The 16,516-nt window shown below is 42.5% G+C and overlaps 1 protein-coding gene across 1 annotated transcript in view; it reads left to right on the top strand.

Moving 5' to 3' along the window:
* LOC109919971 (sodium- and chloride-dependent neutral and basic amino acid transporter B(0+)-like) overlaps nt 1-16,516 on the top strand; it is a 48,650-nt gene that overhangs the window by 25,255 nt on the left and 6,879 nt on the right. Inside the window, 5 exon segments of the mRNA XM_048605057.1 lie at nt 673-811; nt 1,868-2,000; nt 3,368-3,508; nt 5,926-6,154; nt 6,624-6,749. Of these exon segments, the coding sequence (XP_048461014.1) occupies nt 673-811; nt 1,868-2,000; nt 3,368-3,508; nt 5,926-6,154; nt 6,624-6,749 (768 nt within the window).

Genomic DNA, 16,516 nt, shown 5'->3' with positions numbered 1-16,516 from the left:
AAAAAACAGGAGAGGTCCTTTGCAGGTCTGGGAGAGGGAGGCTCTGAGCTGGGGTAGGCTTGATTGTAGTGTCTGGAGATGCCGGCGCATTGCTGCAAGTGTATGTTTCAGGAGTCGCAGGGAGAAACGCTTCTGAAGGATCTCAACACCATGAGTGTAGATATTATCACGGTTGGGGCCAAATGGGGAAGGCTTGAATGTGGATTGTAGTCCATTGGGGATGATCTGGTTCCGTAGGCAGGTGCTAAGGAAGGCTATAGGACTATGTTGTATTTTGGTTCTGTGTTACAACAACATCACGTCAATTCTCTGAGAATTCTACTGATATTTCCACAGAAGTTAATTGAAACAATCAGAACACCTCAATGTGTGTTTCTTTTAATATTGATGAGCTTTATAATAACAATGACTCACTGGAGCAGCCCTGTAATTTAATATCTTAATCAGGTTAGTGGAAGTCTAGTTTTTGTCAAATAAAACCACCAGTACACAGAGAATGGCAGTGCTGAACTGTGCTCTGTGTGAGATATAGAGATTGTATCTCTTTGTCTGACTCATCGATAAAAATCTGGCTGATTTTCATCGGAGTGAGCCAGTGACCTTGATGTCACTAGAAATAACAGCATTGTTTCTGGTGAACTGCGATTCTAAAACACATTCCACATTTTCTAGATCCACTCTGCAATCTCACTCAGGACGATGGATATTTTGAAATCATTAATACAACATGGCTGCAGGCAAACAATGAAACTTGTCCAAATGGATCAGAAATCTCCGTTCCTCACCAGGGTCCAAGTGAGCAGTACTGGGAGTGAGTACATTGCTGCAAGGAGCTGCACCTATAACCTGCACAGCAGGGCCAGTAACTCCTCTTGGGATGGTTAATTGGTGAATGTCCTGTTTAATGAGACAGAAGCTGTTTGATTTCGGTACAGCTATTATTTACATCATACTCCTGTTTATATTATAACATCACAACAGGGGACCTTCATTAGTTAACAACTCCCTGCTTTCTAACAGTGCAGGTCTATGTTAACAACATTTATACAGTGAAAAATTTATTGAGCAATTCTATTTACTAATCAAAGAAGGGATTCACCATGAGAATTGGTTCCAATTATCTCTGTTTTAATTAAATACAGTGTTGAACATAACCCATAGTTCTGGGAACTGAATTGAGAACAGGTACTGTGCTTAATATTGGTCAAAACTTCTGCACAGCAGCAATCATTGGATTGCTGCTTCACTTGAACTTATTAGCATCTGGACAATGCTCTGCATTTCTTGCCAGGTCTTCCGAGCCCAGCTTCTCCACAAACGTGGAGCATAGCCTCTCTCAAACAGCCACATCATGGTGCTGCAGCATTGTGGGTAAACTGACCATGCTCCCTTTTAATTGCATTAGCTGCTGTAAGGTGAATTTAAATTCCAATGTGAATGCTGATGTTTTGCTGTATGGGTGAGTACATGAATGAGTGAATATGTAGGCTGGATAAGTGGATAGATGTGTAGGGTTAGAGGTGGGTGACCCCACAGGATCCAAGTGCACACCTTGGCTCTATGTCTGGTATGTGAGGATCTGGGCTAATGTAAGAAAAACAATGAAGCATAGTTAGGAATGCCTTCAAATCCAATCAGCCCTCCATGGAATTTGATCTGCTCTCCCTGTTTAACTTTGTTATTCAAATCAGTAAAAATGGAGAGCAAAATCATAAAAGTATCAAATTTCATTCCAACCTTTTCCAAAATTCAATTTCCAAAAGTAGATCTGACTCTGATTAAGATAGACGTCATTTAATACTGTCTGCATTCTATCTAACAGTGCCTGTGTCATACCAAAGATGATTTTTGTCATTCTTTTCTTCAGTAAAGTGGCTTTACGTCGGACTAGTTCAATAGATGAGACGGGGTTGATGGTTTGGTATTTAGCCCTCTGCCTGTTTCTGGCCTGTCTGATAATTGGAACTGCGTTATCCAAAGGGATCAAATCTTCCGGAAAGGTAAAATGCCTAGTGAAGAAACTGGATAGAATCTTGTCATAAAGGACAGATTGCTGCAACTGTAAAACTAGAAAATCCCATCCATTGGTTAACTCATTGCACAGGTGATGTTAGAAATGACTGGGGAGTGTGGAAAGGATGCTCGCAGTCTGTGTGATTGGGGAATGGGATCTTCGCTGGCCTGGGCCATTGTGTCCAATGCAGGTATTTGCCTCCACCCCCAGTACTGTTACTTAACACTGCCTGTCTCTACTTGTTCTCCCTCTGCTTTCCCAATGACAGTGGTGACTAGCCATAGCCATACACCCATTAACTCCTTCCTGTTATCTAGATGACAAATCCTCCAGACACTCCAATTCTAGAAATGGCCATTGTTCCCATTTGATTGACCTGCAGATCTGAAAGGCTGGACTTAGGAAGTCTCACCCTGATCCAGTTCCTGGCCTGCTGGCAGTAAACCCAACTTGGCCTTCCCTGCAGCGCAGAGGCTGCTACACGCCCCTGACTGTCAGACAAGAGGGTGAGACCAAAAAAACTGCAGATGCAGGAATTGAATGTAGACAAACAGGAGGCTGGAAAAACACAGCAAGCCAGGCAGCATCTGGAGGAAAGAAGTGGTCAACGTTTTGGATATTGCCCTCCTTCAGGAGTGGCAAAAGAGACAGATTGGTTGCCTTTTACATGCAAAACTCTGGATTGAAGTCTCCTGTGCAGTGCCTCCGCGTCATTTCTTGTTATCTAATGCTTGTGTGAAAAAGCATTTTGCCTCTTTAGTTATTAAAGATGCCAAATAAAGACACACATCTTATTGCTGTGAAATGGGAGATTCATAATTCTGGCTGAGGGAGATCTGAAGAAGATTTGAAGATCTTTCTCTTGTGGGGGGGGATGTGGTGTGGTGGAGGGATCAGCAGCAAATTTGCAAAATCCCTATAAATATGTCCTTAGTTTGAAGGGTTTCAGTGACTGATGCAGGGTCTCTGGGGTCATTCCCTATAACTCTGGAAGTCTGGACAGTACTGGGTGAAGTGAGTGAGAAGATGAAGGTTAGATTATGGGCTTTTTTTGTCTGAAATCAGATTTGTCTGGGAAATGGGAATGAGAAAGAAAGCTGAGGTGTACATGTGAGGATTTAAACGCACTCATCACTCTATTCCATTTTAATGTTTAAACTTTGCTGAATAGGAGACAGAAATAATTCAGAGGTGCTGTTCAAATGCAGCCCAATGTTAAATATAGACTTTGCACAGTTATTATTCTGCCAATTGTCTTTTGGATCATTCCCTGCATTATTATTTTGCCATCCAATGCTGTCAATATTATACCAGAAATAAAGGGAAATTTAACCTATTACTCTCCACATTCAGGTGGTTTATTTCACTGCCACATTCCCTTATGTAGTTCTGACTGCACTCCTGATCCGTGGGGTTACCCTGGAGGGAGCCCATAAAGGAATTGAATTCTACATTGGAAGCCAGTCAGATTTCTCTAGACTGGCTGACGCTGAGGTAAATACAACAGAATAATCCATTGAATTTATCTGTAAATTTCTGACAAGGAGATTCGGTTTCCTAATTATTTATCTCCACGGTGTTTGAGGCAATCAATCCATTAAAGGCCTGAGTATTGCTTTAGATCTGTTGTTTACTTATTGGTCAGTTTTAACTCAATCATTTTTGGTCCAGGGAACTGAGAGAAAGTTACACTTCACTCCTTGGGATAAGACGGAGTTGTTTATTCATTGTGTTTGGCTTCTAGGCTGCAGCAGATGGAAAGGATTAAAATGAAATAAGATACAATGGAATAGAACTGAATCAGCAGCTTGATGGTGGAAGGTGGGATTGGGCAAGATGGGAATAGAAATGATACCACATGTTCATGATGTGCACTGCCAGCATTGCTTTTGCTTTTTCATAGCTGAGCGTTGCTGAAAAGATAAGATATGTTGTTGAAGCTTTTCTTCTTACACATAATCAGGACAGAATTGCAAGAATACCAAATCTCAAAGGGAACAACAATTTACACCACATGTGTAGAAGATGCAGATTGGCTGGCAAGTTGACTCTTATTCTGAAAGATGTTGCCATGGAGAATGAATGCAAAAGTTATCTGCCAATCTTTTATTTAAATTCAAACCAATCAAATCAACTCTGCATGGTCAAAGTGTTGCCATGGGGAATGCACCATCACTGAAGCTTTTATTTCGTCACCATGGAAGAAATGCACAAAGATTTTTGACTTCCTAACAACATACACTAGCGCATTTCCCCATTGTGTTGTTTTCATCAATCATAGTTGTTTGGTTCAAACTTGAATAGAATCTTGATAGATAATTATTCACTGTTACTTTCTTTGTGGTGTTGCTTCCACCGAACTTGTCAACAAATCGGCATCCTCTTCTTCTGCAATATAACTTGATGTTCTCTTTTGAGATTTGACATTCTTGCAATTTTATAATGAGTTACATGAAAAGCTTTAACAATGTGTCTTTTTTATCTTAAATATTCATCTTTTGTATGACCAAAAGACTGCATTTATAGTCATAGTCCAAGTCATATAGCATGGAAACCGATTCATCGGTCCAACTCATCTATGCCGGCCAAACTTCTCAAACTAAACCAGCCCCACTTACTTGCATTTGACCTATATTCCTCTAAACCTTCCCTATTCATGTATCTGTATCTGTCCAAATGTCTTTTAAAATATTGTAACTGTATCTACATCTACCATTTCCTCTGAATCATTCCACATACAAACTACCCTCTGTAAAAGGAAAAAAAGCTGCCCCCCTGCTCCAGTCCCTGTTAAATCTTCCTCCTCTTTGAACTCCCCCACCATAAGGAAAACACCATTGCTATTTACCTTATCTATGCCCTTCACGATGTTATAAACTTCTTTAAGGTTACCCATCGTTGGGGAGGTAATGGGCTAGTGGTATTGCCTCTGGACTGTTAATCCAGAGACCTGGATAACGTTCTGGGGACCTGGGTTCGAATCCCGCCATGGCAGATGGCGGAATTTGAATTCAATAAAATATCAGGAATTGAGGATCTAATGATAGCCATGAATGCATTGCTGATTGTCGGGGGGGAGAAAACCCACCTGGTGCACTAATGTCCTTTAAGAAAGGAAACTGCCATTCTTACCTGGTCTGGCCTACGTGTGACTCCAGACCCACTGGGAAATTGGAGATGGGTAATAAATGCTGCCTAGCCAGGGTCGTCCTCATCCTGTTAATGAATAGAAAAAAAATCAACCTCATACGTTCCAGTGAAAACAGTCCCAACCATCTATATATCTCAAATCCTTCGGTTCTGGCAACATCTTGGTAAATCTTTTCTGAACTGTCCAACTTAGCAGGACAACCAGAACTGTATACAATACACCAAAAATGGCCTCCTCCCAACTCCTATACGCGTCGGTCTGAGCAATGAAGGCAAGCATGCTACATGCCTTTTAACAACCCTTTCTACTTGTGAAACATATTTCACAGAATTATGTACCTGATCCCCAAAGTCTCTTTTTGACAACACTACCCGGGGCACTACCATTAACTGTATAAGCCCTGCCCTTGTTTGTTATGCCAAAATGCAATCCCTCACATTTATCCAAATTAAACTCCATCTGTCACTCCTCATTGGCCCAAGATCCCTTTATAAATTTAGCTTACCTCCCTCAGTGTCCACTATATCACCAATTTTGATGTATTCCACAAAATCACTGCCCATGCCATTTAATTCTTGTTTCTAAGTGGCTGCCTGGAACAAGTCAAACAATGTAAATTTCAGTTTTAAAAAATATGTACCAACCCTAGTCTGAGTGTCATTTAATTTCAACTCAGTGATATATAAGAAATTGTGCAAAAGCTGGGCAAGGTGTTTGTTCAAATCTTTCATTGCCACTAATTCTCACTTCTTTTTAGCAGGTCTGGAAAGATGCTGCAGGACAGATTTTTTATTCTACATCAATCAGTTGGAGGGGCTTAATAACACTATCATCCTACAACAAGTTCCACAACAACTGCTATAGAGATACCATCGTTGTCTGCATTGTTAATTCTGCTACAAGCATATTTTCCGGCTTTGCCATCTTCTCCATCCTTGGACACATGGCTCATCTACAAGATATACCTGTTTCAGAGGTTTCGCAGTCAGGTACTTGCAAGGATAAATTTACTGTATTCTTGTATCTTGCTGAGAAAAAGACACATTTTGTTGAAGCTGTAATCCCTGCCTCCCTAACCTGTCCTTCCTCTCACCTATCCACTCCTCCCACCTCAAGCCCCACCCCCATCTCCTACCTACCAGCCTCATCCTGCCTCCTTGACCTGTCCGTCCTTCCTGGACTGACCTATCCCCTCCCTACCTCCCCACTTACACTCGCCTTTACTGGCTCCACCCCCGCCTCTTTGACCTGTCTGTCCCCTCTCCACCTATCTTCTCCTTTATCCATCTTCTATCTGCCTCCCCCCTCTCTCCCTATTTATTTCAGAATCCCCTTCCCCTCCCCCATTTCTGGCTCCTCTGCTGCTTGGCCTGCTGTGTTCATCCAGCTCTACACCTTGTTATCACAGATTCTCCAGCATTGGCGGTTCCCACTATCTCTCATTCTTCTACCCTGTAGGTTTCGGATTGGCTTTCATTGTCTACCCAGAGGCTCTTGCCCAGTTGCCATGGGCACCTTTATGGTCCATATTATTTTTCTTCATGCTTGTCACTCTGGGAGTTGATACTCTGTTTACAAGTTTAGGTAAGTGAGATATTACTTTATTGAACTCTTGTTTACTTTTTTGTTTATAAAAGGAAGTTATTTGAATGGAGAAACAGGATTGTGCCTGATTTGAGCACCATCCCAGTGCTGCCTGTCATGTACATGTCTAAAAGGGTCAATTCCAGCACCATGGGAAATTGGTCTCCAAGTCAGTTTATTTATTACCAGTTTAGTATTGGCTGCACCTGTTATAGATACCAAGGGAGCTTGCTAATCCTGGGAGAATGGAAAACAGACGAGAGCAGAATGTGCAATCCTGCATCTACAGTTTCCCCCTTAAGGTTCATTAAAAAAAATTCAAACTTATTTTTGTGAAACAGCCACTGGCTGCCCCTGTAACAAACACTAATTGATTTCTAAGTGTCCACAAATATTGCTGCAGTCTGTTTGAAGCCATCAAACAGCATCACATTGCCGTTTGAGGCCTCATTTACACAATCAGCTAGTAAGAACTGCCAGTGCTGGAGTCTGAGATAACAGTGTGGAGCTGGAGGAACACAGCAGGCCAGGCAGCATCAGAGGAGCAGGAAAGCTGACGTTTTGGGTCGGGAACCTTCTTCAATGGATCTGTGGTTTCCTCATCAAAGAGGTTAACGGCAGTTTCAGTTGAGGTCCTGAACACTTGACTAGGACTGTTGGCCAAGATGAGTACAAAATACAATCGGTCACGTTGATCCATAGCCTGTATATTCACTTACTCGATGTTCAACAAGCGTGGCAGCAACAATTTTCCACACTGTAATGTCTCTGATTTATTACAAGGTTGAAGAATAACTGTTTATGATGTTTGCGATTAATGTTTCTTTCCTAGAATTTTCTACCCATTGTTATTGAGTAATCAACCTTAAATAGTTTAACCAGTAACGTGTTACTCTACAATCTGGAAGATTTTGTATTGTTTGTGTCTCAATCGGAGCAGTCTCTGTTGGGAGTCTAGGGGTTGAATTCTGACTTTTTTTTTCTTTTCCTATATATTGTCACTGCATCTTACCTATAAATATCACTGGTATCAAATCTCCCATTCAACTTTTCAGAATTGCTGATGACTTCTGAGGCATCTCCATACTCAGCGATTCCAATCCAAACAGTGGAACTTTCAGATTCTGATTGGCTACTTCTGCCATACAATCAGCTCATTCCATTTCAGTGGTGCCAGTGCACGCTGGTTTAGCAACTGTCATCTAATCTAATCCCATTGAGAATCTCACTCCATGGGTGTAAATTTCCTGGTCCCACTGAGGAAGATTTGGAGTGGGTCTGGGTATGAAATGGGGAAGTCACTTTTCCGAGGGTCTTTGACTGATCCTGCCTCCCGACTCTCCAAGAGATCTTGCCAGAGGCATAGTCAACCTGCCTTACTGACAGTGGTGGGTGACTTATTAACAAAAATTACATTCTACAGGAGCTGCTGCTGGGGATAACCTAATTGTCTATTGCACATGTCCTTTTAAACTTTGTCTTTTCCAACTATTGAACAAATTTCCTTTTTCACTGATCCTCAATCACTTTCTCAACAACCACTTACAGCAAAAGAAACTCTAATTTCACTGACCTTCAGTCTTTCATTGAAAATTCTCTGTTAATGTTTCCATGTTAACAACCACTGCTGCAATCTTTCACAATTTATCTGTTACTATTTTGAAATTTGCCTTTAGATCTCCATGTTGTTCCTATTCTTGTGAGCAAGGTTCCAAATTTTCTAGCCTTTCTTCATAACCTTAGGCCTTGAACTTCAGGATCTGATGGATCTTCTCTGTACCATATTTCATTGGCTCCACTATCTTACTGAGTGTGGGATTACTGCAACACATTTTTCAGTTGTGGCCTAACCAATGCCCTTAAACAATTCAACATCACTTCTTACTTGTATTCCAAACTCCAGTGTAAACGCCCAGAATAATTCTTATGGCCATTTTAACCAGTACTACCACCTTTGTTCTCTGTGTCTATTCCCCTGGCTTTCTTGATTCCTTGACTCTGTTAAAAATCCAAGTGAGATCACTGCGCACTGCATAAGGCTATTGATAACGTATGCAGAGTTCTGGCAGTCAGTTCCGTAGCCCTTCATTGGAAGATTGATTAAGATGTGATTCACGAGGTATAGGCATGTATGCAATGAGCAAGATCCACACCAGAGAGAGCATTGGTTGCTGCTCCAGCACAGATGTCGAGTGAATGGCTGGGAACATGTATCCTCCTTAAATACCATAATCAATCCGAATTTCATTGTGATTTTGCTCTGCAATTGGAATGAGATTCAATAACTCAAATGGCCATCTCACTACTTGGGATAGCAAGTAAAATACATCCGAAGTTCAGCCTCTTTTCCTCAGTAGAGATGCTATTTGTTAGATGCCAGCCCTCATGTCAAGTCTGATAGCACATCCTCCATTCCCTCTGCACAGTGACCTCTCCATGAACAGATCTACAATGGCTGTAATTGTATAGAGAGAAAGTAGTCTCCCAGTCATTACTGAGAGATCATTACTTGTAATGTTGTCTCTCTTGGAAACTTACAGCTAGACACAGTGCTTCTATTCACTTCTTCAACCTCATGATGGGCATCAGCGGAGGTTTGTCTTCTTTCTTCTATGGTACAACAACACCAACCCCTCAGGAAAGCTAACAACAAAAGGGTTTTCAAGGCAAGAGCATGAGGAGATACTGCAATTATTGAGCTGTTCCAGCAGGGACAGTTCGTAAAATTACTCCTCATGCTTAAGCGAAAGAAAGCTTGTGCTGATATTCTGATTTGTAAGTATGTAAGGAGTTAACAACCCAACCACATCGCTGCAATGTTCCAGAGCTCCGTGACTGTGAGAATTATTAATTAATTACGATTACATTTAACATTCTATTTAATCAGAATCAGTCATAACAACCCTGCTGGACCAGTTCCCTAAATTTCTACGACCAAAGCGCCTTTATCTGATAACTGTCGTTTCGTTGCTGTTTTATTGCTTTAGTCTTGAATGCGTAACACAGGTATATTATCCTTTTAATAGTTTACTGTGTTTCCATATGTAGTTCTGGTCATAACTCTGCAAAAGCAGAAATTGCATAAGATTCAATAGAAAGTAGAACTTTAGATATAGTGTTTTTTTTTTCCTTCAAATTTGCATGATACTGTGTGGGGCTAACTGACACTTCCTCGTCTTCTAATTATCAGCCTTAGTTCGAATGAGGTCAGAAATCACACGACACCAGGTTTATTTGAAAATACAAGCTAGCCCCTTCCTCAGGGTGACACTCTGAAAGCTTGTGTTTTCAAATAAACCTTCATAAAACTTCATGGAACTTCATAGAATCCCTACAGTGTGGAAACAGGCCCTTTGTCCCAACAGGTCCACACTGACCCTCAGAGCATCCCCCTGTTACCCCCCCTAATCTACACATCCATGAACACTATGGACAATTTAGCATGGCCAATCCACCTAAACTGCACATCTTTGGACTGTGGGAGGAAACCGCAGCGTTTGGAGGAAACCCGCGCAGACATGGGGAGAATGTGCAAACTCCACACAGACAGTGGCTTGAGGGTGGAGTCGAACCTGGGTCGCTGGCGCTGTGAGGCAGCAGTGCTAACCACTGTGTTGGACTATAACCTGGTGTCATGTGATTTCTGATCTTGTCCACCCCAGTCTGACACCGGCACCTCCACCTCCACATCTTAGTTAGAATGGGCCTCAGCTTGTTAATGGGCTGTCGATCAGATTTACACACGCTAAATCTTCAGTATATTGTTTTGAAATCTTCTCTTTTCGGTGTGAGAATGGGATGGAAACGTGATAAAATTGTCAGTGTTAGCTTAACTCAGTCGGTAATGCTCACCCCTCTGATCAGAAACGTATGGCTAGTGAGCCCTAACCTGCATTTGAGGTATGCCATGAAATTTTTCAACACATAGACAGTGATGTTTGTGTGTAGAATTTGTCCATAAGAAGTATGAACCAGAGTAAACAGTTCGCCCCCTCGAGTCATTATCTGTCATTCACTAGGATAATGGCTGATCCAACATTCCTCATATCTACCTTCCAGATCTTTCCCTGTAACCCTTGTTTTACCCTCTGATCAATAATCTATCCATTTCAGCCTTAAATATATACGATGATGGTGCCCCCGCAGCATTCTGTGGCAAGAAGTTACAAAGACTACGACTGCCTGAGAGAAGAAATTCCTTGTTATCTCTGTTTTAAACTGGTCTCTCTCTATTGCTTAGTAATATTGTCGCTAGACCATTAATCCAGAAACTCAGCTCACGTTGTGGGGACCAGGATTTGAATCCAACCATGTCAGATAGTGAATTTGAGTTCAATTAAAAACAAATCTGGAATTAAGAATTTACTGAGGACCATAAAACTGTTGCCAGTTGTTGGAAAACCCATGTGGCGCATTAATGTCCTTCAGGGAAGGAAATCTGCCATCCTCACCTGGTCTGGCCTACATATGACTCCAGACCCACAGTGATGTGGTTGACTCTTAACTGCCCTCTGGGTAGTTAGGGATGGGCAATAAATGCTGGTGTGAATAAAAAAGAATGAGATCATGTCTCCTGGTGCTAGTCTTGGCTTATTTTGATTGGAGGGGCTATAATCTGCTATGCAGTACTTTACCTTCCAGGCAGGAATTTACTGGATCAAGTTAATTGATCATTTCACTGCTGGATGGGGCATTCTCACAGCTGCTCTGCTGGAAGTTATTGGTCTGAGCTGAATCTATGGTAAGTGAAAATGCTGAAATAATTATGCAACGTAACAAATACTTACGTGGGACTTCAGCAGTGTTAAGACAAATGAATTGAGTGACTTCAGACTATCTCAATATGGCAGATGTTTAATTTGAATTGAGAAAAAAATCTGCGATTTAAAAAACCAATGGTGATCACAATCGACTGTCATTTTTTTGTAAAAAATGATGACGAGATTGAGCTGAGGGGCGACACAGTGGCTCAGTGGTTAGCACTGCTGCCTCACGGAGCTAGGGACCTGGAGTTTGATTTCGCCGTTGTGTGACTGTATGTGTGGAGTTTGCACATTCAATCCTGCATCTGTGTGTTTCCTCCAGGTGCTGCGGTTTTTTCTCTCAGTCCAAAGATGTGCAGCTTAGGTGAATTGGCCATGCTAAATTGCCCATAGTATCCAGGGGTGTTCAGGCAAGGTGGATTAGCCATGAAAAATGCAGGGTTACAGGGATAAGGGTACGGGGGTGGGTACGGGTGGGATGGTCTTCAGAGGGTCAGTGTGGACTTGATGGGCCAAATGGCCTGCTTCCAAACTGTAGGAATTCTATGATTCGATGAAAAATCTCTCCACTAAGAGAGTGGTGAGCCAGTGGAACTCGAACATGTACCTAAATCCACTATAGTCCTGGACGACTGCGATCTCACAGAGAGAAATGACTGGTGATGAATTTAACGGGAGGTACATCTCACCTCATGTGAGAGGTGAGATTGGGAACACAAGAACACAAGAATACAAGAACTAGGAGCAGGAGTAGGCCGTCTGGCCCTTCGAGCCTGCTCCGCCATTCAATAAGATCATGGCTGATCCTTTCGTGGACTCAGATCCACTTACCCGCGTTCTCACCGTATCCCTTAATTCCTTTATTGTTCAAAAAAAATCTACCTTTTTTTTTAAAAGCGTTTACTGAAGTAGCGTCAACTACTTCACTGGGCAAGGAATTCCATAGATTAACAACCCTCTGGGTGAAGAAAGTCCTTCTCAGTTCAGTCCTAAATCTGCTCCCTCTAATCTTGAGGCTATGCCCTCTTGTCCTAGCTTCACCTGCCAGTGGAAACATCCTCTCTACTTCTATCTTATCTATTCCCTTCATAATTTTATATGTTTCTATAAGATCCCCCCTCAATCTTCTGAATTCCAATGAATATAATCCCAATCTACTCAGCCTCTCCTCATAAGCCAACCCCCTCAACTCCGGAATCAACCTAGTGAACCTCCTTTGCACCCCCTCCAGTGCCAGTACATCCTTTCTCAAGTAAGGAGACCAAAACTGCACACAGTACTCCAGGTGTGGCCTCACCAGCACCTTGTACAGCTGCAACATAACCTCTCTGCTTTTTATTTCAATCCCTTTAGCAATGAAGGACAAAATTCCATTTGCCTTCCTAATTACTTGTTGTACCTGCAGACCTACCTTCTGTGATTCATGCACAAGGACACCCAGGTCCCTCTGCATAGCAGCATGCTGCAACTTTTTACCATTCAACTAATAATCCTTTTTACTATTACTCCTACCAAAATGTATGACTTCACATTTATTTACATTGTATTCCATCTGCCAGACCTTTGCCCACTCACTCAATGTATCTATGTTCCTCTGCAAAGTTTCACAGTCCTCTGCACACTTTGCTTTGCCACTCATCTTAGTGTCATCTGGAAACTTTGACACCCTACACGTGGTCCCCAGCTCCAAGTCATCTATATAAATTGTAAATAATTGCGGTCCCAACACCGATCCCTGGGGCACACCACTAGTCACTGACTGCCAGCTAGAATAGCACTCATTTATCCCCACTCTTTGCTTCCTGTTAGTCAACCAATCCTCTATCCATGCTAATACTTTACCCTTAATGCCATGCATCCTTATCTTGTGCAGTAGCTTCTTGTGCGGCACCTTGTCAAAGGCCTTTTGGAAGTCTAGGTACACCACATCCACTGGGTCCCCATTGTCCACCTCGCACATAATGTCTTCATAGAATTCCAAAAGATTTGTCAAGCATGACCTGCCCTTCATGAACCCATGCTGCGTCTGCCCAACGGGACAATTTCTATCAAGATGCCTTGCTATTTCTTCCTTGATAATAGACTCAAGCATCTTCCCCACTACAGAGGTTAAGCTAACTGGTCTATAATTCCCCATCTTTTGTCTACTTCCCTTTTTAAACAGTGGCGTCACATTTGCTGTTTTCCAATCTGCTGGGACTGCCCCAGAGTCCAGCAAATTTTGGAAAATTACCGCCAGTGCACCTGCTATTTCTCCCGCCATCTCTTTTAGTACCCTGGGATGCATTCCATCAGGGCCAGGAGACTTATCAATCCTTAGCTCCATTAGCTTGCCCAACACTACCTCTTCCGTAATTATGATTGTTTCCAGGTCCTCACCTACCTTCGTCTCTTTGTCTATTACTGGCATGTTATTAGTGTCATCCACTGTGAAGACCGATACAAAATACATGTTCAATGCCTCGGCCATTTCATCATATCCCATAACTAAATTCCCCTTCTCATGCTCTAAAGGGCCAACGTTTACTTTAACCACGCTTTTTTGTTTTATATATTTATAGAAACTTTTCCTATCTGTCTTTATATTCTGTGCTAGTTTTTTCTCATGTTCTGTCTTACTTTTCCTTATAGCTCTTTTTGTGGCTTTCTGTTGGCCTTTAAAGTTTTCCCAATCTTCTAGTTTCATGCTGTTTTTGGCCACTTTGTATGCCTTCTCTTTCAATTTGATAGCCTCCCTTATTTCTTTAGACACCCATGGCAGATTAACCCTTTTCTTACAGTCCTTCCTTTTCATTGGAATATACTTTTGCTGAGCACTTTGAAAGATTGCTTTGAAAGTCCTCCGCTGCTCGTCAACTGTCCCACCATAAAATCTTTGTATCCAGTTTACTTTAGCCAAGTCCTCCCTCATTCTATTGTAGTTCCCCTTGTTCAAGCACAGGACCCTTGTATTGGATTTTATCTTCACACTCTCCACCTGTATTCTAAATTCAACTATACTGTGATCACTCCTTCCAAGAGGATCCCTAACTATGAGGTCATTAATTATTCCTGTCTCATTACACAGGACCAGGTCTAGGATAGCTTGTTCCCGCGTTGGTTCCATTACATACTGTTCAAGAAAACTATCACGGATACACTCAATGAACTCCTCCTCAAGGCTACCCTGACCGAGCTGGTTTGACCACTCTACATGTAGGTTAAAATCCCCCATGATAATTGCCGTACCATTTTTACAGGCATTAGTTATTTCTTTGTTTATTGCCTGCCCCAATGTGATGTTATTATTTGGTGGCCTATAGACTACGCCTATCAGTGACTTTTTCCTCTTAGAATTTCTAATTTCCACCCAAATGGATTCAACCTCATTCTCCATAGAACCTACATCATCTCTCAGCACTGCCCTGATGGCATCCTTGAATATCAGGGCTACACCACCTCCCTTACCTTCCTGTCTGTCCTTCCGAATAGTCTGGTACCCTTGGATATTTAACTCCCAGTTGTGACCATCCTGTAACCATGTCTCCGTAATGGCTACCAAATCATATTCATTCGCGATGATTTGTGCCGTTAACTCATCAACCTTGTTACGAATGCTACGAGCGTTCAGGTAAAGTGCCTTTATGCTAGCTTTCTTACCCTCATGATTTCCAACATCTCTAATAATATCTCCTGAGTTATCCTTCCTTTTTGCTTCTTTCATAGTCTGCCTTGAACTTAAACCCTCCTGCACACATGCTAACCTGCTGCTTATCTTTTTATTTACCATCATACTCCCTGTCGTTTTCCCTTTCCCTTCCCCCCCCCCAACTCACTAGTTTAAAGTCCTAGTGACCACCCTATTTATCCTTTTCGCAAGAACACTGGTTCCAGATCGGTTCAGGTGGAGACCATCCCATCGGTACAGATCCCTCCGGTTCCAAAACTGATGCCAATGCCCCATGAAATGGAACCCCTCTTTCCCACACCACTGCCTTAGCCACGTGTTTACTTCCCTAATTTTCTTATCCCTAAGCCAATTTGCACGTGGCTCGGGCAGTAATCCGGAGATTATGACCCTCGAGGACCTGTTCCTTAATTTCGTTCCTAGTGCTTGATAATCCCCAAACAGGTCCTCCATCCTAGCCTTGCCTATGTTGTTAGTCCCAACGTGGACCACAACAACTGGATCCTCCCCCGCCTGCTCCAATATCCTTTCAAGCCGGTCAGAGATGTCCTGCACCTTGGCACCAGGCAGGCAACACACCATGCGGGACTCCCAATCCGGCTTGCAAAGGATACTATCTATCCCCCTAACGATAGAATCCCCTATAACTACCACTTGTCTATTTGCTCCCCCCGCTTGAATGGCCTTCTGCACCATGGTGCCGTGGTGAGCTGGCTCATCCTCCCCGCAGCCCTTTTCCTCATCCACACAGGGAGCAAGTATCTCGTACCTGTTGGATAAGGTCAAAAGCTGAGGCTCCTCCACTCCTGAACTCAGGATCCCCTTACCTGCCTCACTTGCAGTCACACCCTGTTGTCCCTGATCACTAACTGAATTTGAATTACTTAATCTACCAGGTGTGACTGCCTCCTGAAACAAAGCGTCCAGGTAACTCTTCCCCCTCCCGGATGTGCCGCAGTGTTTGAAGCTCAGATTCCAGATCTTCAACTCTGAGCCGGAGTTCTTCCAGCAGCCAACACTTGCTGCGGATGTGGTCACTGCCGTTCACGATGGGATCAGCCAGCTCCCACATCATACAGCTACAGCACATCACCTGCCCAGCCATCTCTACTTAGTTAATTACTTTATCTCAATTTATGAGTTAAATACTTTCTAATACTTCTCTGCTATGGTCCTTTCAAATAACCAGTTAATATATAAATAAAAACAAAGAGTAAATTTTTAACCAATTACACAATACAGAAGGTGGGATCTTTATGGTAACCTTAGCTGGTACAGGAATTGAAGCCACACTTTTTGGTGTTATTCTGCTTCACAAGCCAGCCAACTGAGCTAAC

This window comes from Rhincodon typus, chromosome 14 (assembly GCF_021869965.1).
Source record: "Rhincodon typus isolate 14 chromosome 14, sRhiTyp1.1, whole genome shotgun sequence".
In the NCBI taxonomy this organism is placed as follows: Eukaryota; Metazoa; Chordata; class Chondrichthyes; order Orectolobiformes; family Rhincodontidae; genus Rhincodon; species Rhincodon typus.
Note: the sequence above shows the minus strand (reverse complement) of the source record. Positions and strands in the feature narration are given on the sequence as shown.